This window comes from Ammospiza nelsoni, chromosome 1 (assembly GCF_027579445.1).
Source record: "Ammospiza nelsoni isolate bAmmNel1 chromosome 1, bAmmNel1.pri, whole genome shotgun sequence".
NCBI lineage: Eukaryota > Metazoa > Chordata > Aves > Passeriformes > Passerellidae > Ammospiza > Ammospiza nelsoni.
The window spans coordinates 71,754,245-71,778,360 of NC_080633.1; the positions used below are offsets into that span (position 1 = coordinate 71,754,245).

General features: G+C 37.0%; 1 protein-coding gene across 6 annotated transcripts in view; it reads right to left on the bottom strand.

Annotated features, from left to right (window-relative positions):
- Positions 1–3,641: 3,641 nt before the first annotated feature.
- The window catches only part of RELCH (RAB11 binding and LisH domain, coiled-coil and HEAT repeat containing), a 76,680-nt gene continuing 56,205 nt past the window's right edge, over positions 3,642–24,116 (bottom strand). For 3 of the 6 annotated variants that reach the window (XM_059475898.1, XM_059475931.1, XM_059475921.1), the window contains 11 exons: positions 23,614–23,662; positions 23,153–23,232; positions 22,266–22,372; positions 21,603–21,702; positions 17,615–17,697; positions 16,629–16,692; positions 14,951–15,089; positions 14,481–14,597; positions 13,396–13,484; positions 9,552–9,622; positions 3,642–5,433 (listed from right to left, as the gene is read on the bottom strand). In XM_059475898.1, coding sequence (XP_059331881.1) covers positions 5,313–5,433; positions 9,552–9,622; positions 13,396–13,484; positions 14,481–14,597; positions 14,951–15,089; positions 16,629–16,692; positions 17,615–17,697; positions 21,603–21,702; positions 22,266–22,372; positions 23,153–23,232; positions 23,614–23,662 — 1,020 coding nt within the window. In that variant the 3' untranslated portion in view covers positions 3,642–5,312. Of the gene's footprint in view, positions 5,434–9,551; positions 9,623–13,395; positions 13,485–14,480; positions 14,598–14,950; positions 15,090–16,628; positions 16,693–16,878; positions 16,962–17,614; positions 17,698–19,538; positions 20,263–20,527; positions 20,878–21,602; positions 21,703–22,265; positions 22,373–23,152; positions 23,233–23,613; positions 23,663–24,116 lie in introns of those variants that run through there. The other 3 variants (XM_059475939.1, XM_059475914.1, XM_059475906.1) reach the window with 3 other exon arrangements.

Genomic DNA, 24,116 nt, shown 5'->3' on the forward strand with positions numbered 1-24,116 from the left:
CCATGACAGAGCAACTATAATAAAGCTCCTTAGTCACACTGGTGTGGTTTACACAACACACCTTTTACAATCCCACAAAAATGTACCACTGCTAAATGCCTGTCTGAAAACCTCAAGTCCACAGCATTCAAAAGAAAAACGCTCTCAACCAGCCACCGCTAGTACATCAGATATTTGAAATACGTGCAAGCAGACTCTGCACTGATAGGTTATCACCAGCCACTGTGGCAACACCTATGCCTGCCTATTCCAGGGAGGAAATACAAAGTCATGGTGAATTTTTAACTTTGATGTTTATAAGATACCTGTTGACCCCTAAGACTTGAGTCATATATTCATCCTTGGGACGAGCAATACTGGCATGGCCTGGGGAGCTTGCTTTGCCCAGGATATTCCTCAAGCCCTGGAGATGAGTCTTTAAGGCTGGCAAACACCTACCCGCAGGGGGACTGAGACCATAACCCCTTGGCAACACCCCATTACCAGCTCCCCAGAGCCACCCTGCCATTTTATCTAAGAGCACACTTAATGATCCCAAACTCCTTTGAAAACTCACCTGATTGAAATAACTCACACTTAGATCAACAGTGCATTCATCTGTCAGCAAGGGATCAAACCTACCTAGGTCCTTGTTGCCTATTAAACATTGCAGCTGCTTCTTCCCCATCACCACTTCCCCTTGCTTTGCAGTGTAGTTAAAGGGAAGGTGCAAATGCCTTTCAGAACAACCCACATGATCCTACAAGGCACACGCTCTGCTACAGCTGCTGTCACTTCAGCAGGACTCCGCTGTACTGCCTCCATCTCCTGAAGAGGCCTCTCAGGTGTTATGGAATGGGGAAAAAACTCTGTAAAAGTGCAGGGCAAGAAGCAGCAGCATAAGACCACAGTCACAGTAGTTTTGGGAATGGAAATATTTAAATATGCAGCAAACAGTCCTATCTGCAAACAGTATTTAAATGGTAGGAAAAACAGCCCTCTGCTTCTGCGAGATGGTGAAGAGGGCACAGACCAGCCTGACATGGGGTGACTGAGGGAGGCAGTAGCGAGCACATGCAATCCCAGTGCTGCAAAGGAACCAGACTGACCACTGCCATGGTGCTGGCCTTTAACACCAAGTGGTAAGTCACTGTTTCAAGTCACTCACTTCTGCAGTAGAACTGCTCATACTCAGAAGTTTCTGGGAAATGGAAATCTTCAGCCTAAGGAAGTCTTTCACCAAACTGGAAGTGTGATGGACGTTCAAGTTCAGCATGTAGTGCAGATACCTCCAAAGACAGAGGCTGTTTGCCACTGACTTGCTTGTTACTAACTCTGTAAGCAGAATCCTCTTTTCCTACAGCTTATCTGTATGGATGAAAACTGGCCAGCATTAAACCTAAGGAAACCTTAAAACAGCTTCTAAGCTAAACCTTAGAAACAGCTTCTCTGGAAAAACAATTACTCATTCATGGTCATTCATTTGAATTAGTTAACACATGATCTATCAGCGTACACTGCTGACATCCAGGACCTGAATAGCTTTATTCAACAACCACTCTCCTCTGGGCCTTTGTTGACCAATTTCATAGTCTAAACCAAATTAGCTATGGATTTGAATGTATTTGCAAGAAACATTAACCAAATGCACTCAGAAAATCAGTGAGCCAGTTTCCTTGAAATCTTGTTGCCTTCATTCCTGTTATTCATCAGCACTTACTTACATTTGATGCAGGAACTTCTGTGATACCACCTCAGATTAGTGGCATGCCAATCATTTTGCTGTATCAACATTTCAGTGACCTTCTGCTCCATGAACCTGTGCTGGTACTTCATTGTTTACTTAAATATCATACTCAGTAAGTTCCAAATGGGAAATTACTTAAAACATTTGGAATGCATTATACTCACTTTCATAAAATGTACTAAAACACAGACCCACTGAGTCCTGCAACATAGAAATGCCATTAACAGTGTCACAACAGAGAGGGTAGAAATATCCCACAAATCTACTTTTCTGCAGAATCTTTTAGAATCATCTTATCATCCCCTACGTAGCAATGAATTCTCACAATATATTAAAAAAACTCCTCGTCTTCACAACAGATTTTTTCATGGATAGTTTTTAATCTTTAAATCCATCAGCTTCCTCACCTTTTGTAGCCCCAAATCCATTCAAACACTGCCTTTAGTTCCCTTAACCAGAATATACTTTCATGTACAGTAATAGCAGGATTGTTTTTCTTGGTGCAGTAGGGGAGTAGGAAGAGACTAACAGAAGACGGAGCAGCTTTTCTTATGGAGCTCCCTTTATTCACCTTGCTTAGAAGATACAAGAAGAACAATTTGCCTAATACAGAGTTCTAGAAAGGAATCTTTCAGAACCAAATATAGGCACAATACCAATTAGCTTTATGCTTGATCTACAGAGAACATATATTGAGGCAGCCAGGTACCTTCAGCCCACTGTTCTTTTGTTTAAGAACACAAGAGAAAATATTTAAAATAAAGATCCAAAGATTTTATCTTCACGAGGGGCAGCATGAGACCTTCGACATTTGAAGCTAACAAGTGGAAGAAGTTCAGGCAATGCCAATAAAGCAAACATTTAGGTTTTTTACAGAATCCTTACTCAGGCAGAGCCATAAACAATTAAAGACAACCCTTAGCGGACAAACTGCTTTCTTTTAACAGAACATTTTGTCCCAAAAGGTTCACTTATTTTGAATAGTAACAGGAAAGGCGGGGGAAGGTTAATTTAAAATATTCTGGTAATTCTCATTAAATGGGTCTCTTTTATTTTTCCAGTCCTAAATGTTACAGTGACAGAGCTAGGAGGAATAATCAGAAAAACCCAAATATCACCAAGCCCCCCACACAGAACAACTTCTTGCAATCTTGAAAATCAATTCATATTTGAAAACTAATATACACTGAAAAACTCCTGCAACCAACATATACTAACAGAGGCCTCAAATTTAGGAAGCAAAACTCCTGAAGACAACCTACATTGGAAGTTTGCTGCCTACACAGTAATTTTCTTACCTCAGTAGTTACTGTGCTGGTCTTCCTGTGATCCTTGCTCAAATTCCTACAACTGGTGGAAAGCAGAAGCTACACTTTTCAAGGGGCTGGAGAGACTAGACCCATTAGTCTATCGGGGTAAAGAGGCTACATTTATACTAATGAACTAAAGGGTCTCAGCTCACTTTCTCCAAAGTTAAATTGCTGTCACAGTTTTTAGGCTCGTGCAAATTTGCAAGTTTTCTAAACGGTGGATGAAATTCAGTGTAGGTGAGCAGCCACTCTCACAGGCAGCTGCCCTGCTTTAGAAAGTGGCAGCCTAACCATGGCCCTGTTATTTCAGTCTCCTGAATATAAAGTTATCTCTGGCAGTGTAACTGCTTGAGAAGTCAGAAAAGAGATGGAGAAGAAAAATCCAAAACACAACCGTGGCACAGGAGACACAGGAGGAGACTCTGAATGAAAATGGCAGTAAAGTCACAGGTCTGGGAGCCAAGGAAACTGAGCAAGTTCAGTCTACTACCTGCTATGTAAAAAGAGTTTAGGCTAAACAATTTCTGTGCATTAAATGTTGCTCCTGTAACAGCTCTGTTGATGTGATTATCTTTTTCAGAAAAGAGCAGAAGTAACAAGACAAGGCAGGTATACAAAACTTTTTATTGACAACAGAACAATAGAGAGGAACGTCACCACTTCCCATTCCTCAGGAATGTCTCCATTTCACAGTCAGTCTGCTAAAAGCGTACTTTCATGGCAACGAGCAACACGAAGGCATGGAGCTGTGTAACCTCCAGAGAGATGTTCCATCAGTGCAGTGCGAGGGGACCGACGGCACGCACGGGAGCAGCAGGCCCTGTCACAACACAGCCGTGGCAGGAACAGCGAACGCAGAGCCAACAGGCATAGACACAAAGCAGGCAGAAGCCTCAAGTTATCTCCATTATCTCCATCTAAGGGTGATACCCAACCTGTTATTCCATCCATATTCTGTTTCAGGGGGGAATACTTTATTCCCTTGCTCTGTTTTGCTTTCCCTGTCCTTAAAGATGTCCATACTTCCAGCTGAATGGTACCATGTCAGAGAACACCTGAGCTTTTACACTGTGCTACCTCATACCAGTTCATGCATGCACTTGAGTTTACTTTCAGAAGATTACATTGGCATAAAGAGGGGGAAAAAAAGTGCTGTATAAGAAGAAAAGGATTTAGTTGTTAATGCTTCCTTGCTAACAAAAATATTTGGTAGTTGTATATAATCCCTGTAATGTCATTTTCAAAAAGTATGTAGGTAGTCTACTTAACATTTTAAAGAAACAGCACATCAAACTCAGCATAATTTCAAACACTCCAAAATTAAATTTGAACTGAAATTCAATCTAAACAACAAAATATCTTTAGTTTTCACAGTCCACAGAACTGCACACTCCGTGCAAAATGAAAGCTGACTCTCTCCTGCATAAGGTTTCCTCTGCGTGCAGAACTGTACTGGGGACCCTGTGAAGTAGCTTACATGTTTATAAACATTTATTAATTTATCATGTTTTTCCTTTACTTAATGGATGTGCCTGTGGATGTGTAGACTTGTAAAGTGCTTTAAAATAAAACAAAAACCCCTACAAAAGAAAAAACCCCTCAAAAAACCACAGAGATGTGAGAATTTTATCTGAAGGACTTTGTACAGCATTTACAATGTCGGCATAAAGCATGTGAAACATGAGCATTCCCTGCAGACTGATGCAGTGCAAGCAGTCTCACACATTAGATACTGCAATTCCTCTGGATTCAAGATGCACAATACTTACAAAAACAACCCTAGAAGCACAGACAAATGCTGGTGGCTCTTCCTCTTCTTTTTAGAAACATAATTAAAAAATCTGCATTACTCTCTCATAATTTAAATACATAAGTAATCTCCACTTTTATTACTTCATGACAATGACTTCAAATTTACATTATTTTAAGTACCGTCAGAATAGCTCCATGTATAATACAGATATTTGCTGATATCCTGTCAGAAAATAAAAAAAACCAAAACCTTCCACTATATTAAAAAAATATGCTGGAAAGACAAGAACACAGAACAGGGACTTGGTACAGACTATGATTTCAGTTTTATATCAACCACAGTTAACCCAAAATTAACAGATACACAGCGATATTCAAAAGCAGTGCAAATATCTTTGGAGGTTAGAATAAAATTATACTACAAGAACATAAGACAGAAGAAATTAAAAGGCAAGTACTTCAAGTACAGGAACCAGTCTCTGTGAGGTCCACCTTAGTGTTAGCTGGGAGTTCCTTTTCCCATCTTACTTCTTCCTCTGGAACACATTAGCCAACATTGCACCTGATGTAGTCAGCTGGCCCATTTTGTTCAAAAACTTGGTCTTTGTATCTTCACTTACCAGGCTCGCTGCAATTGACATCGAGCTAGGAAAGGAAAAGATTTAGTGGCATGAGACTACAAATTAAAAAGAACATTATGCTGTTATTTATTAAGCAATTAAATTGTCTTTGTGTTTCATAGGTTTCAACAAAAAAGACCAGTCTGTGAAGAAAAATTGAAAACCCATCACTACCTGGTCCATATATATAATTTTAAATTTATTATAATGTGTTCACAGTGCCTGTGAAAACAGTAAAATATTTTTGTGCACTAATTTTTAGTACCTTTGGATGTCACCATATTAGCATTTGCTACCTACTGGGGAATTGCTGTAGTGACAAATACTTCTCTGAAAGACTGCCTTTGCCTTCTCACCAGAAATGTCAATTCTTGTGTTTATTTAGTGTAAGTTCACCAGTATCAGTTCAGACACAGACCTTTCTAACCCAAGTAACCTGCCTCCAACAGTGACATTAGCAGATGTGTAGAGATGAGCAAAAGCAAGGTAAGTACAAAACAATGACACTTCTCTTTAATTTTCAACTCTTGATTTTCCAACTACTTTCACCTGAGCTGAGTTAAAAACTGGTGAGGATTGTCAACCTAGTAATTCTCAATAAATCTTTATTTTATATTACTTGACCAGCTTCCCTTTGATCTCCTTATAAATTTCTTGCGAACCCCACGCTGAGCCCGACTGGGTCAGCCCCTCGCTGGGTAAGGAGCTTCTTCTTCTGGTTCTTCTGAATGTGGCTCCTGTTACCTGTGCTGGGAAGTTCCTAATTGAGACATACTACATAGGAAAATGGAGAGTTCATAGGTTTCCCACAAACTCGACTGAGCAACCCAAGCAATGCTGAAGCTACAGGATGCTAAGCTTTCAATAATATGTTAAGAAATTATCCCTACTATGTGAAATTAACAGATTTTTAAAAAATTAACATATCAGCGAGCTCAACTTCAGATATATATAAACTGTTTAGCACAGTAGGAGTCATCTGTCTCAAGACAGAGCAAATGTACATAGCAGGAATATTAACAAATACTCCATACTTCCTATATTTGTAGTCAAAATGGCAAGTGTTTATCAACATTGGATAATGACAATTTTAGAAAACATTACCAAATAAATTCATTCTTGTGAACTCAGTGTGGACTCTGCATTTCAAAATTATAGCTAAGACCACAAAATCTGTCTTACAGGCAAAGGCCATATTCCAGGAACTGACTTTTCAGTCTGAAAAGTTATAAACAGTTCTGTTTGACACACTTGCATCAACGACGTAAAACTGAAGTTAACTCTGAATTGTTTCAACAGAACTTGAATGATTTCTTCAAAGGTAGAAGGGATACACACAGTTCTTTCTCCCATTTCACACCACAGAAAAAAGGTGCTTAGCAATAATGATTTCTGATTCTTTTTAAAGTACCTTAAAAATAAAGCAGAAGCTTCTCACTAAAGCTGTATTGTGGATTTGCAAATAGTTTAATGATAAACTTCTAAAGTAAAACATTTATTTCAGGCACTATCACATGCCCAGACATCTTTGGCTTGATCAAACATCTCCAGTCAACTAACGAATCACATATTTCCAGCTGATAAAACTCAGCTGGGAAATTACTGCTACAGTAAGAAATTACTGCTAAGCCTTTTGCAATTTCCTTTGATTTCATGATAAAGCAAGGGCATATAAACTATATAAGTAACAGTTTACACTCACTGTCAGCTAGTTAAGGACAAGAAGCTATCTCAGACCATGAGGTATCCTAGAATTGGGTGTAGCTACGAAAACTTATTTGGGAAATACTGTATATTCCAAGCATTAGCAGCATTAAGAAAATAAAAGTGCTCACTTCAGAAAAGAAAGCCTAGCAACTGGTGACAAACCTGTAGTTCCAAACAAACTATGCTTTCATTAGTCTAATGATCCTGAATAGGACTGAGGAAAACATGGAGGTATTCTATTGGTTCTTGAAACAGTTTGGGGCATATCAGCCATCTGATGTCAAAAATTAAACAGTAACAACTGCAGACTCTACAAGTTCATGTTTTCCAATACTGTTACTGTAAACAGAAACATAATCCACTGCATCCTGCATGCTTAATAGTTTAAATATCCAAAATTAATAGCCTCCAAAGTACTTCCATTACTATGCAAAGTGAATATTTAAACATAGCAGAAATTAATATGAAATCAAATAATTTGAGTCTCACATCTTTAAAAAGTAATCAAATAACCCAACAAAGCAATAGTATATCTTGTTTAAAACAATCCATTATTTAAAAAGCAAAACAAAACCCAACCCACAAATAAAAATAATGTATAAACATAAGATTTTTCCTGGTGTCCAGATGAATCAGATGCCACACAGAGTTCTGCCTGTTTTATGGGCAAGCTCTAGGGCAAAACAAACTTTCCTAATGGGCATTTTATAGCAATCAGTTTGTAATATCAGTTGTTACCCATGATTAAAATACCTTGTTAATTGCTAAAGAAAATGTTTAACAAAAGCGGTTAATATTTCAAGATGGAGAGTTTAATCTTCTGAAAAAATGAATTCTTTGATCCTGTATTATTTGACCAAGTTTTTCTAACAGCAAGGGGAAAAGACAGGACAAGAACATCAGAAGATTGCTTTTGCACCCATTTTGATTTCTGTGCCTGCACTGCCGTGCTGTTAACAAACCCCAGTAATTTATATCCCAGTTGTATTTAAATCCTTTGTCAAATATGTATTTGTCATAGAAATTAGGAACTGAAATCAGCAAGCACTTAACAAGAAAACAGAGATATTTACATATATGAAAAGGTCATTTCTTCAGTGGTAAAATATTTCTTGTTAATTTTGTACAGTACAAGACAACAACCATAGCCTGATGTTGAATAAGAAAGGGGAAGGCTAATTAAAGAACAAAGGAACAGATTGCAAAGACTTATCCTTTTCATATCTTAGTTTTCAGCAGTTGCATTCATAAAGGAAGTACATTAGATGATGTATGAGGTTTGCATTTATTTGTTTCTGCAAAGGCTTAATAGGACTGACTGTCATTTCAAAGTATTTACTACTAGTAAAGCCTGAAGTATTTTACTTGGTGCCTTAGTGACCCTTTTCCTATTTTACATTTCTTTTGTTGAGCTCTTGTACACCTTTATTATTTTAATCATTCTCAGACTACCAGTTGCTTCCAGCTCACTATGGGTGAGCTCTTTCAAGAAGTAAATTCTATCAGCTTTTTACAGATAAGGAACCATGACATGAACAAGCTTCAGTAATTTTCTCAATTCTCATGACAAAGCACTGGGATTGAGAACGAATTCTCTTTTCAGATACATTCTCACACACTTCCTTGGCAGCATTGCTAAGGATTTGTTAAGTTATATAATAATCCACAAGAATTTACCTGCTGGCATGCCATTCCAGGCAATAAGCAGGCAAAAGAGCACATACAACTCATTACAATGACACTGAGCATTCCAAATATCCACATCCAAGGTGGGTCTGTTGGCTACTTTTGTTATCAGGAAGTGCACACAAATGACACCATCTCTACAGGTGAAGCAAATGGATGCATGAGCACTGTGTGTCTGCTGCCTCCCTGGAGAGCTGGGTTTACTCTGTGTTTGTGGAAAGGTTGTTTTACCAAAGTGCATCCCAGGTGGCCTTTTCCCAAAGTCAGCTTACTGCCTAACCAGTACACTCACACAGGGGTCAGTTTATACACTGGGGAAACTTCTTGTGTGTCCCAGTTCTGTGCAAACCAGGACAGCAGCCTGAAGCAAGCTCTTCCCAGGACCAGAACAATTCCCTCAGCCTGTAGGTTGCCACCCCCATGGGTGGCAAAGTGTCTGCTACATACATTGCTCTAAGCACTTAGGCCAGGCACTCCCTGATTTCTCAGATTCATGACAGAAATTTAAATTCAGCTTTAAATGAACAAAAAATTAAGAACCAAGAACATCATTCCTATAAAAGTAATTGTTGTCTCATGTTTTACACTGGAGACAGAAAAAATCACTGTATTAAAGTTTCCAAAATCTGTTTTCAAATACAGCACATGTCAGTGCAGGATTTCAGGTCACAGACTTGGACAACATTATGGAATATAGTCTGCAGAACACTCCTCTGGATGCACATAGAAAAAGGGAAGTGGAAGTCTTACCCTTGTGGTTCTTGGACGGTCTTGTTTTCCACTTTCTGTTCACATTCTTTTATCATGGAGCTCAAAATAACCTAAGACATAAGGAAGAGAGAGACATGACATTTGACATTTTTCCTTTTACATTAACACTTCTTATGAAATCTTCTCTGCAAATAATTCTGACATTAGCAGAACTGTTTAAAACATTTCCCTGTTTTTTTTTCAAGTGCCTTTGAGTTCCAGTTATCTGATAATGCCTTGTGGTTAGAAACAACAAAAACGTTCAAAATAACTTAAGGAAGAAAACGTTTTCCAAATAGTTACAGAAGTTCAGGACTCTGTCCTTTTGCCCCAGGCTTTTAAAAACAGCACTAAAACAAACCTACATCTGTGACATGCTACATCTTCATGAACATTATGCAGAAAGAAAAAGCAAGGAAACAAGTGTGATGGTATCCTAGGACAATATCTTAATGGAAGGAAGTGCTAAAATCAACTTGATACCATTCCACTGGAGTTCCTATGACTCATGGCTTTTCCCTTTTATTTAAGCAAGTACAGTGTTAAAAAGGTTTCTGCAGAGTATTTAAGTCTGAAGACACTTCCACACTGACATTTTTACACTTATCTAAAAATAAGGACATGATTCCCAATAGCAGGCTTTAAAACAAAATCATACAGTTAATTCATGGGACAGAGAAATGACTCCCTGCCCTGTTCACAACACTACTGTTTCAGCACATTAAGACAAAAGTGTTTTGTCTTAGGTTGCAAATGCAAGATATGGCTGGGGCGTGCATTCTATTACCATCTGTTAGAGGTGGGACAGTTATCTTCTGTTAATTGGGCAGTTTTTCTTTATCTCTTCCACAACCCATCCTCCCTCCAGGAGATATCTTCTATTGTTGGGCCACTGAATCTCACGGCATGACTGATAAAATTACATCATCCCACTGTGAGATGCTCTGCCCAAGGGGAGGAGCCAAGCATTCCTTCCTGGATATAATCTGAGATTTGGAACACCACAGGCAGCCTTTTTCCCACTGGATTCCCAGAGGAAGACCAGGCTCATCTACACCACCACTGGACCTTCAGAAGAAAACTACACCCTTCTACAGGATCATTGTTGCAACAGAACCGCATCTGCCACTCCAGGAGGATTGCAGCCACCATTTATTGGGATTGCTACCAACACCCTGATCAACAGGATGTCAGGTCGTATTCTGACTGTCAGCATTGTTTTGTATTACTGCATTTTTATTTTGACTTTTCCTAATAAAGAACTGTTATTTTTACTCCCATATCTTTGCCTGAGAGCCTCTTAATTTCAAATTTATAACAATTTGGAGGGAGGGGGTTTACATTTTCCATTTCAAGAGAGGCTCCTGCCTTCCTTAGCATACACCTGTCTTTTCAAACCAAGATATGTTTTGCAACACTTAGGCAAAAAAGTTAGAATGCAAAGTATGAAACTATAATATGTACATACACACACATATATAGACACTCTGCATAAATGGAAACTTCCTCTGCCACAGCTCAGAAGAAGGCTAAATACTTTTTTGAGACTCTAAACTTAAAATCTCAAAGCTACAGGCAATTAAAATTAGTATTGCCTCACCAAACCTGAATATATACAACAAAGGAAAAATACTATTTTCAATCTCTAAAATACAGATCAGTCACTAATGGTTACCACCAACTGATAACTATTTTTAAATGTTTTTGCATAAATTAAAATGCTGGTTTCTGTCAAGTCTACAGCAAAACCATTAATTACACTGATAAGATGTGGTGTGGTCTGAAGACGTGTGCCACTGCTCACTCTGTGTATCCACAAGTATTACTTCAGCATTTGAATCATTTTAGGTAGCAGGTGTTACAACCCCTTGAGTGTTTCAGAGAGCAGCATTCAAACAGGACTACAACTCTTCCTACTACATTTGCTGTCTTCCATTGGCATAAAATGTTATACAAATACTTAATGCTTAAGAGTACACAGGTACAAGAGAAATACATTCAGATTTTTTTTCTGTATCAAAAAAGACCTGAAAATTTCAAGCACAGCTGCCATAAGTTTTGTTACTTATCATTTCCACCTGTGCACTGGAGCTTTCCTACATTTTCATACATCTGAATCCAGATGTTCCAAATATCAACAATATGAAGCCTTGAACAAAGAGGAGAATAATTCATCAAGGACCCAGGATCATTTCAATAAGAAGATGGCTTTGCCATCCATTGCACAGCTCCTTCTGGGAAGGCTGTGTAATTCTTGGATGAAGTGGAGCAATTCTTTCCTCTTCTGCAGATTAATTTCTAAATTTCTACATTATGGCTTTGCACATACTGCTCAGACCTACTCCCTTGGGTTCTCCTTGTTTGGTCATAGGACTGATTATGAAATCAAATCTCCTTAAAGAGAAATATTTTAGAGTACTAACTTTATATTTAGAGACACTTAAGAGACTTAACATACTGAAGTCTTATAAACAGTACTGCAGTATATGGACTAAATATTTTTACGAAGTACTGACTCACTATCATGCAACTCAAATCCACTTACTTTGAAAACCCATAGAAGGTTAGTGGAAAATGAGGAAGAAGGAACTTGACATTGAACTAGAGATGCTGGTAAAGTATCTGAATGTCTGCACAAGGTGAAATGTTTCCTTTAAAGATGAGAAGCTCTGACCTAAATGCACAACTTAGACTTTTATTTATATGAAAGAAAGGAAAACAAGTATGAGGTATGAGTGGTAAGTGCTGCCAGACAGGACCACACAAGCCAATTCCACAATGTTACCCTTCCAAGATGAGCATAAACTCTGTACTGACGTTAAAGGCATTAGAGCTAAGGCTCTGTGATTTAGAAAATGTATGTGTGTTTGTCAAGGGATATGCCATTTGAATAATGAATAACACCATAGAGGCCAAAATAGTAAAAAAAGACTTAATTCTGTTTATGCAAATGTCTAATTATTTGAGACAGTAAATGACATTCATTTCAGAAAACAAGATTTTCAGATAGAAGGCTTCCAAGACACACTGGAACTCAGTGGGTCTCAGAAGCCTTTATCATGATGCCTACAAACATCCCATTGAAGTAGGAAGCAGATCAAGCCCTAGATATCCATTTCTACAAAAAAAGGGATAAAAATTGTAAAGCCTGTAGTGAGTTTTCTAACCCACTGGAGCAGGAGTAAATACTTTTAATTTTATATTGCTCTCTGGCTAAAAAGCCAAAGCAGTTGGCATCATGACTGAAGTCACTCAAGCACAGTAATGCAGAATGTGGTAATGGAGAATTGAGAGCTGTCGTTACCTACTGATTTATTTTAAATCCTATTCCAGTCCTCAATTCCTTCTCTGACAAGATTCAAACTCAATCAAACTCCTTGTTGTAATTCAGGGTATATTTTGAACTGACTATGCATTTGATCCTTAGAAGTTACATTAACTACAAAAATGAAGTATTTGATCAGTTATTCCATTGGTGAAAGAAAATGAAACTTTCGCCTAACTGGATATATTGTAGCCATTGATTTTAGTGCATCCTTGGTTTGACTAACATAAAGATGGTAAAAACATTTCCTTTTTCTTCAGTCTAGGAAGATCTATGTTTCCACATGCATTTCTGATGGTTGAGTATTTGTCTGCAGAGATTCTCAGCTTAGAAATATATTTTACCAGATTTTACTGGTTTTGAAATCATGTGACCTATTCTTTATCAAAAAAACCTCCTCAATGTCATGTTTTGAAACCACTTATGAGCAGCTCTCCTTAACTTCTGGTTTTAAATGCCATCACATTTCAACTTCTGCCACCTACATCTCATACTCAGTAAACATAGTTTACTGCTCACCTCATGCTCTGGAGAGAGATGTTCCATGTCGGTTCGTAAACACTTCAGTCCTGGTAAAAAGTGATTGACCATTAAATCCTCTGAAATAACTAAAACCCAGGTTGTTAAGGTATTATAAGGATTGCCTTTTGGAGTTATACTTTTTTTCTGTCTTCTGATAATGTTGCTTTATGGAACACAAGGGCAGCAGCAAAACTAAGAAAACGGAAAGGCATTTGACACTTCACGGCTAATAAAAAGGAAAAAAGATCTTGAACATATTTAACATCACGTATTTCATACACCCATATAATCCTTTTAAGATTTTTTCTTGACTTATTAGTTAAGATCAAGAGTTTTGTTTTTGTAGCTTTGTTTTTTCAAGTATCTATCAGTTCCACTGTATGGGGTCTGGCTGAGCTGGAGCTCATTTTCTGCACAGCAGCTCTCAGTGCTGTGCTTTGCACTGGTACCTAGAAATCTTGGTGTTGGTACCACACCAGTGCTCAGGCTACTGCTGAGCAGCGTTGGCACAGCATCAGTGCTCTCTCTAAACATTTCCCCCCATCAGTAGGCTGGGGGAGGGCAAACAGCTGGACAGCTGGCCCAAACTGACCAGAGGGATGTTCCACACCATATGATGCCTACTCACATATAAAAATTAAGAGAAGGTGGTGGTGGGGCAGGAGACCATTTGTTATTGTGATGTTTGTGTTCCGGAGTGCTGTTGCACGTGCTGAAGCCCTGCTTCCTGGAAAGTAACTGGATATTGCTTGCTAATGGAAAGGGAGAAAAAATCTTCTGTTTTTCTTTGCTTCCATACATAGCTTATGCTTTATTAAACTGCTGTTATTTTGACACAAGTTTTTCCTCCATCTGATTTTCTCCCCCACCCATCCTGCTGAGGAGGTGAAGGAGAGAGGCTTGGGGGGCACCTGGTGTGCTGCTAATCTGTGATATTCACCATCTTGGAAAACCTCCCCCTTATGTTGAATAGATCATGTTTTAAATCAAAGATCCAAAGACAAACTTAGTTATTTCTCCAATATTAAACTTCTCTCACCACCAGAGAACTAACAGCTAGACTTCCCCTGAAAAAAGGATACAGCAACAGGAAAGAGCACTGTAGGACTCAAACAGGTGGGTAGCGATATCCAATCTCTTCGAATCAACAGACTGCTGGTTGTTGACCAAGGCTAACTTGTGCAAGTGTGGAATAACAACTGGAAAAGTAAATACAGCAATAAGTATTTGAAACTGCTTTCCACAGACTTGTTTAGCATTAAACAGGTGCTATGTGGCAACTGCAGGCATTTGAAGCTTCACACATCAGCATGGAATAAGAACTGCAAACAATTGCTTTTGATGGGATTGCCCTTGCACATTTAATGGATTGACTCAAACTTGAAACAAAAATTTGTGGTAGCACCACCTAAAATAAAAAAGTACCTTGGAGTACCTTTGAAATAATAACAGTTTACAGAAAAGAAAGAAAAACCCCATCAATGTAACCAGCATACCTATTAGCTTTTGGACAGAGAGAAGAAGACTGCATCTTCCCACGGATGCAACTTACATTCGTCTCTAAATCTGGGCTCAGCATTAGGTCCAACTCTTCCAAACGTTTTTATGATTTCTGTATGTAAAGAATGTTGGTCTTGATACTGAGGGTCCTCCAGGAAAGAAGCCAGCTGCATTTTTACTCTCTCCAGAAGCTTAAATATTCCCAGAGAAATAGAAAGAACATAAAAGAATCAGGATGCTAGAAATTGTTATGATCAATTCAAAGTATGTTTACAATTTTCTGTATTTCAGATGACAGATCTTAGACTTTCTTCTAATTTACAGATTTTTTCTAAGGATGTTTCAAACTCTTCAATGCACCTCTATGTTTTAAAGACTGTTACCAGTGTTTTAATGTGATCTCATTTTTTAATCTGTTTTTTAACAACAGACAGGTGCTCCCATATACTTGATTTTTCCTCCTGAGATTTCCTTGACTCTGATATTCCCTTTTTTACCTGCTACTAGTTTCATTCTTACTTAATAACTACAGAGTTTTCCTGTTTAATTAGAAACCAATTAATAGCATTTTTAGTACTGTATCTCAGTTAATAGGTTGAAATTTTTTTTGCAGAGGACAGAGATGTAAAAGTAACTATCATAAAATCAATGGAAGTAAAAAGATTCCCTCAACTAAAGGCTAGAAAACCAAAAATGAGATAGGTATTTAATTTGGATTCAAACTTGAAAAAAGTAACATTTTAGGATACATTTTGGAAGGTGCTATCACCTCTGTACTCTAAGGCTTATCATAATTAGTGCAATGGATACAGTAATTTCTGTGTGGTAACAAAACAATATTCTTCCCAACTGATTATAGGCATGCATTCCAAGCTGCAAAATTCTAACTTTTCCATCGTCCAAGTACGTGTGAGTCATCACTGACTTGACTCACATTACTCACATTTCCTCAAACACATTCTTTTAGAATATGTTGAAATTACGGGAAGAATGCAAGCTCTGCAAAAAGCTGCAAGGCCTTACAGAAGAAATTTGATTGCACAGCTGTTACATGAAACAAAATCCAGTTTTCTACTGTTTACAGCAGAATCCTGGCTATCTTCAAAATTCTTATCTATTACATAGTAGCATCATTTAAAAATGATGAGGAATTGCATCTCTGCGTTATCTTCAAGGAATACTTGGCTAATGTCACGATGTCTTTCAGTGCCATCTTGGACTAAATCAAGGGCTAAAACAGCAGATATGACTGGAACAACAAGAGTCTTTTGCTCTTCTAAAGTATTTGGGAGCCAAGCAGGATACCCTAAAGCATCTAAAAAAGTACAGTATGTGGATGTTTTTGGTCACTCTTTTAAAATAGAACTATTTCATTTGGGAATAATGGAGTTAGATTTCACAACTGTACTGGAGAAGGTTTTAAAGAAACATTTTGAGCATGGGATTTCCCATCTTCTAGCACAGGCCTCCCCTCTACTTATCTGCTGTCTCTGTTTGTTTATGTTTGGTTGAGATTTAGAAGGAAATGTTTTTATTAGTTACAAGGGTTGGTTTATTTAGAGAGGAAAAAAAAAAAGGCCATTGCAAAACTCAAAAGCACTTGGAGCACAAAGAAAGAAAGAAAGAAAAAAAGAAAGAATTTATGACTTGCCCTTTCTTTTATTCTGTATTTATTAAAAAATCATCCTGTTCTTATGCTACAAAAACACAGTTGACAACAGGTGTCTTACCTCTCTCTGAGTAACAGTTTCCATGATGGTCCCAAAAGCAGGGATTGTAGCAATCCTTACTGAACTACAATGGAAGAATAGGGTCTTTAAGATGTATTCAACACTAAGAACAAAATTACATACATAAAAATTTTAAAATTAGTACTTTTAAGTTACATTAGTTTCTAGCAATGACAAAGGGAAAAAAAAAAAAAAAAAAGCAGACCAGGAAAAAGACAGGATTAACTCAAGGTCTCAGTCTGAAACTCACAATTCAGGATCACTGGACAAGGTAACAAGGGCCGGAGCAACCCGCTTGCCAACTAACGCTTCACTCATGCCTCGAAGAGCCAGCTGTAAACCAGTCAACATGCAATAAAAAACGCTTTGGTAAACGTGAACAACTGGGTTAGCTGTGACTGAGGATGGGCAGGCAGACTCTTGGGGTTGTTCTTGGTTTAGTCACCCACACAAGACATTAAAGCCACTAAGACTCTATTCATGCTGGAGCATCTGTTAGTAACAAGTTGTTAGTGAGATTAGCAAAGCATCCCTCCTTAGCTGGAAAGAAATACCACATCAGAATGTCCATGAAATGAAGTGCCACTGTTGTATATCAGACATAAGATGCAGCCAAAACTACTTTGCATTTCATTAATGCAGGTGATACTTAATTTTGCAGTAGCAAAGCTGATAGCATTACAGAATAGTAGTATCCAGCTTTCTACCAGAAATGATGTAAGCAAATTTGAAAACTGAGAACATGATTAAATATAAACAAAAATTAAGTTACATGGATTTAGTTTTCTATTTATTCAGCATTTTTACACAGTTGAATTCCAACTGTTGCAGTAAACCCTTTTATTTAGAAATAAATGGTTTAAAGGTTACTTTCCTTTAAAAGGAATTCAATTTTTGTTCAGCTAGATTAAGAGACATAACTGATGGTTATTTCTTTCTAAGTATTAAGAGGGATGCTAGGTATATAAGACAGTCAGGGAACTTACATTTCAGGGTCACTGGAGAGAGTAATGAGAGCAGGAACAACTCTCTGAGCTACCAGAGTTTCATGTACCCCCTTCACCAACAGCTGAATGGTCGGAGCAGGGGGGTATCACAGGTGATGCACGGAAAGAGCGAGCACAGTATCATGGGAAGAAGAACGGCAAAACCAAGAGAGAGAAAGAAAAAACACAAAAAGCAAACCAAAATTAGAAGCTAAGCAAATACTGCTACACTAGAGCTTCATAAATGCAAAGGCATGAAGAAAGCTAAAGTGGTCTGGCAATCAGGACAAACATGACAAATTCAACAATACAATGTTTTCTTTATTTTCAGATATTTTAAAACTTGAACTCAAACCATGTTTTATTTCAGATATGATTATAAGTATAAATAAAGTTATGTATAATTAAGTACTAAAGGAATGTCAATTTGAATTTGACGATTTCATGTAAATGCTGTTCCTAACTCTACACAACAATATTTATCATAGTAGGTGGCTGTCACATGCAACACAGAAGTCTTGACTAGGCTAAATGTGTGTAATTTCCCCACACTGAGTGATATATCTCACACCTTGTACAATGAGACAAACAGCACCTTCCCAGATGCCAAAATGTTTTCCTGAAAATCATTCAGGACTCCTTGATATTTAACAACCATCCAAACAGTATGAATGCTGGTCTGTGCAGGGAGAAATTCATGGAGAATCCTTGAACTAGAGCCATGAAATGTATTTCCTCAAGTCTTTTTGCAAACTAAGGAAGAGATGTATTTGTTGCAGTGCATCCCAAATGTTAAAAGCTTGAAATCACAGTAAAACTCTTCATCCATGAACACAACAAAGTTGTTTGAATCCAGATGTTCCCAGGTGATTTTTTTACATTACCTATGTAGTTATACACAAGCCTTTGCTGCATACGCCCTTTACAAGCTTTCTTCATATGAAAACCTACTGATTTTCAAACCAAGTTGCAAACTTTTTTCATATTCAACAAAATGGTGGGTTTTGTCTTAATTAATAAAAAGAGGAATGATTAGATATTTCCATTTTGTGTCTCATGTAAGGAAGTCTGCATGTATTTGCTGGTTTTAGGAGATGAATAAAAAGATCTTATCAGTAAGTTTATATGAGAAATATGAAGTGTCTTCTTAATATTTAGCTATATTCTGATTACTCATATTGCATAATGAACACAAACTCTAAGCTATTCCCCTGGGAAAAGCAGTAGCTGTCAGTATACCAGTACCAAAACCAGACAGTATTTACATCTTCTAACTAAAGAATATTTTACATTCTGCTATTTGTTAGAGCATTCCTGCTTTATCAACTCTGAATTTAAATCAAAGTAAGCTGTAAAATATTGGAAGGAACATGACTTTTCAAAAGCTTCTATATAAAGGAGTCACTCCTATTAAGCAACATTTATGTGTCATGTATGTGTGTGCATGCATGAGTGACACAGACATGGAACAGAGTGTGGCCTCACAGACAGTTACTGCAGAAGGAAGAACAGGGAGAAGCTGTGTAAGAACATAAGACAATATTGCTGCAAAGCACCAGGAGTAGTAAAGTTGCAACATCCTCTACTTGTTATTCAGAAAGTATTAGGATGTCAGCTCAACTACAACATTTTAACATTAATACATTTCACAATTATTTACACTGGCAACAACTCCAAGTGCCAATCTGTTGAGTTCATGGGCTACTCTTCAAACAGCTGTAAAGGACACAGCTCATGGTTTGCTTATGATGGTTCTACTCTCATATATAGCTTTACTAATTTTTACATTTATTAAAATAGAGAATGCTTACAATTTTCAATCTTGGACAAACAAGAGACTTGAGTTTTCTTTATGAACCTTCATTTAGGGAAAAGCCTAGCAGTTATACAGTGCTTTGAAAAAACAAATCAAACACTTGGGATTTGTATAATTTGCAAATAATTTAGAATGATCTCAGCTTCATTCCTGTCTGGTCTGCCACATTTTTAAGTATGGTAAAGCACAGAAAACAGATGCATTCCATCATACAGAAAACAAAGCATGCTTTATAATACAAGTGTCATTCTGAAGATGTGTCCCTAGCCCTGAACCCAAACAGACCAGCAAAGAAAGCTGATTTCTAAGTCAACTTAGACTTATTCACATTCAAATCAGAGCAATCAAATCTGTTTCCATCAACATTCAAATGGGAAGCTACTGACTACAAACATTAATTCAGAAGCAACAGGAACAGCTGGGTGGCAAAGCCGTGTAGCAGCATGTAAGGTTAGAGTGAGACAGACAATGTAAATTGTTATCTTTTTTTGATTCCTCTAGATAATTACTTATACATACTACAGCTTAAAATGTTAGCACAAAGCTTCCAGCCTCAAAGAAGCAAGGGAGTGGAAAAGCCCCACATCACTTCTGTGTCCTTCCAACCCTTAACAGACTATAAAGGTTTGGTAAAGCAGTCAGGCCTGCAGTCTCTGTGCTGCTCAGAATCTTCACTGTTCTCATACAGCTGTCCTGCAGGTCACATACTCTTCATCCTATTATCTAATCACTGGGCTTTGCCATTCAGCAGCCTCTGAGGTTACAGAAATTCTTCAAGTGATGGAATCTTCCAGCAGTGAAACCAGCTATTACTACCTCTTTGCAGAGGTGACTTTCCAAATTGACATAATACCATCTATAAATACGTATGCCATGGCTATCCAGGAAATAGCAATATGCTACTATTTTCAAGTAAGAAAAGCAATTAAAAGAAAGCTGCCTAGGCTCTGGTAAAAACTGAAATATGCTAAGAAACAAGATACGAAATAGCATGCATAGACTGCCTAAAAATAATCAATATGCAGCTGAATTTGAAAAGAAGCTGCAACCAAGACAACAGCCTCTTGTAACTGAGCTGTTTCATACATTTGGCTAATATTTATTAGGGAAAAAGAGCTTATTATTATAAATAGGATATAAAAAGTGCTTTTGTGAGAGGGAAAATATGCAAATAGATTGTAACAGCATCCAAAAATTGCCAGTTCCTTTTTAAAAGGAGGGGCAAAAAAAACCCCAGCAAAAAAGGACATTGTTGGATGTTTTCAATTGAAGTCTCAGTATGGAGCTTGTTGTGGTTGTTTACTGCTGTCTCTGCTCTGACTTGCTGAGTGTCACCAAAGAAAGCTGATGGATATGTTAAGTGCTCTTGTTTTCTGAGGCAGATTTCAGATTTATTTTTGCAAAATGGATACAAGATGTCAGGTTCAGCTAGAGGTCCCCTCCAAAACTATTCAAATGAGACATATATGGAAAAATGCCCAAAAAAAGAGAAGGAAAAAGTAATGGTGATTAGAAGTATGTGTTTCTAAAATGCAAAGAACAGAAAGTTCTCTTTGTTCAGCCAATGGAATATGTCTCAGAATTTTGCACATGCCTTTTAAAATAAACATTTGATGAAACAAAGGCATGATGTGAAAATAAAAGCAAACTTACTAGGTATACATTTCAGTCTTTATTCTGACCAAAATTTATAGATATTAAGAGAAAAATTAGGCTGTCATTATGAGTTAAGTAAACTAATTGTAAATTCTTTTAACATTCTTTTAATTGCTGCAAAAAATACAGAATTATATTTGTGTCTTCACCACCATATCTGGTACAAAGAAAACTAGTTTGAATTACAATGCAAGTGCATTGCATGAGCATACACAAGACCTACTGAAAATGTTAAGTTGTATATTAGACTACTGATGATGTATTGAATAGCAAAAGCAGAAGTTAAAACTCAGAGATGCTTATATTTAACTACAGACCTATAGAAAGATGTGCTGCTGAACAGAGAACAGATATAGAAACAGCTGAACAACGACCTCCTGCCCCATCACACAGTACACAGTTTATTTAAGTTGTTTGCAATTATTAAGAATGTAGAAACATTGTCTGATTGATCCCTGTTTTAAAAAATAAACTCTAGTTTTTAAAAAAGTGAAAAACAGTTTGGACAACACTTACCTCAAACATTCTAGCAGCTGTACATCGAACAAGAGCAGAAGTATGGACAACTCCATACCACAAAACAGTTAATAGTAGCTCATGATAAGCTGGGTTTGCACTAGAAGAAAACAATTGGGCAACTGATCAAACAAAAATACTCCCAAGCCCTGGATGTGCTCTTTACCTAAAGAATGCAGAGTTCAACAAATCTAAAACTCCAGCATTTATCCTTTCTGAAGGATACAAAATACTAATCTCATTCTGAAAGACTTACACCACGTTGCAGTCTAGAAAATATGTTCCTTTTACAAGTTAATTAACAGAATCCAAGCTCAACTTTAAGAACATAATTTTCAATGAATTGTATTAAATGCAAATACATATCTAGAACAAATGACAATAGTATGGTAAATAAAAAATTAATTTTCATTGTATTCTCAATGAGTTATTTTTGTGGAAATTTTTTGTTTGGATTTTGGTGTTCCTCTTCTACACTTCATTTTTTTTTAAACTGCTACATTTTTAACCTAGAAATTACATTTACAGCAGGGAAAAAAAGTAAGTATACCCTTTATTCATCCAAAGCATCACAGTTTTAAAAAATTACAAAGAGATTAGCAGCTTTTTATTAAAAGCTTCTAATGTATCTAGATGTAGTTAACCCCTAGGTATGTTCTTTACCCTAGTTCCACAAAGGAAGCTTTCAGGCTATCAAGAGGAGCATGGGACAGTGAAAGCATGGTCATTACATCTTCTAGGAATCCAACTAACAGCTTGCGGTCTTCTTCCTGAAAGAAGGGAGGAAGGGAGTTATCACACAGTGATCAATGTGCAGAAGGATTGCTGAGGTTATGATGGCAACCTACAGCTGCAGAGGACACAAACTATGGAAAAGAACAAACGACATTAAGCATTTAACAATTTTCTAAGGAACTTCAAAAATGTGCTTAAAGAAGAAGAGCCTTTCAAAGCCAACACACGAGATGGTGTTTCATCTACTAAGCACATACTCATGCTTAAATTCTTCTCTTAAAGAAACTTCTAAGAACAGTACTTAAGCACATTTATGACTCCTGAAAGTTTATAAATTAAATCCACTAAAAATTTGTAAGATTATGAAGAATTTCTTTTTTCCCCTGTAAGATATGTGAGTACTAGACCTTGACTGCTCATTGCTGGAAGATTAGGTAAAATTTATAGTGTGCTTGTTTTAGTACTAGGTAACATGAAAATTTTAAGACTCCCACTAGGCTTCAAATGGCAATTTACCTGTTTCAGTACCTGTTTTGCACCATGATGTTTGCCAAGTTCACAGTTAAATGGTTGAGAACCCATTTCAGGAACAACATTAATAGAATTTTGATAGAGGGGCATGGTAACACATGTCTAAATGTCCATCACCACCGGACTAGAAAACTTTGTAAATATATTTACAGCTGCCCATTCATCTACCTATCTTCAACACACAAGAACAGTACGTTTTCAATGAACACAGCAATGTTTAGGTATTTTTCAAAAATAAGTTTCACACACTACTATAAAACAAAGAACCAGAAACCCAATCCTACCTGAATATAACATGTAAGGACCCCTGTTGCATAGATGGGAACTGTGGCTTTTGTTAGCACTCCATTTCCTGCTGCAGAATCTAATGAAACACAGTGAAGAATTTTGGTTTTATACATACATATGAGCACAGAACACATATATTATCTATAGTAGACTTACATGTGTGTATTTAAGTATTATGGTTCAATCACCTTTTGATATATACACAAAGAATCTATATGCATATCTACAGAAATGTGCTTAAATAATACTCAAGAGGTATTTGGATTTGAGATTTTTTTTACCCTACACACAATCTGCAACTTCAGAGTGTTCCATTCAGATTAAGACTAGATTTTTCAACATTTCACAAAAATAACAAATTTGAGAACTGCAACCTCACAATGTTACTTGAACAAAAGAATGAAAGTTTTTTCCTGCTGCAGTTCAGATCAATTTATTTTAGTAAAAAGCTACTTACCTATATTTTCCTCAGACAGTCTTAAGATTTCCTGGAACTGTGGTTTTACCTATGCAAAGGATGATTAATCTCATGTAAGAACTGGTCAATGATAATTGACCTGTTAGCAGTGTCAATTAACTTAGAAAAATAAAAAGAATTGCAAAACAAAGGAAAAAAATCCCCCAAAACAAAACAACAACAACCCCCTCTCTGCAGATAGCACATACTGCTAACAGAGTTCAATCTTTAGGTAATCCTCTCATGTTTAACAATTTCCCTTGAAGTATTTTTAAATTTTATTCAGAATTTATTTTATTGAGAAAAACGATATAATTCCTTGATAAAAATGTTTAGATACCACCTACAAAAAATATTTCAGGCTGGGAAGGCATCAATTTCAAATTTTCAAATCAAGTAAAGCTGGAGTACTTATGTACACTGCAAAGAGTGAACAGTATGCTGAAGAAAGTTGTTAAATAATCAGAATTAGGACAATCTCTCCTACTCTCTCTGTCATTCAC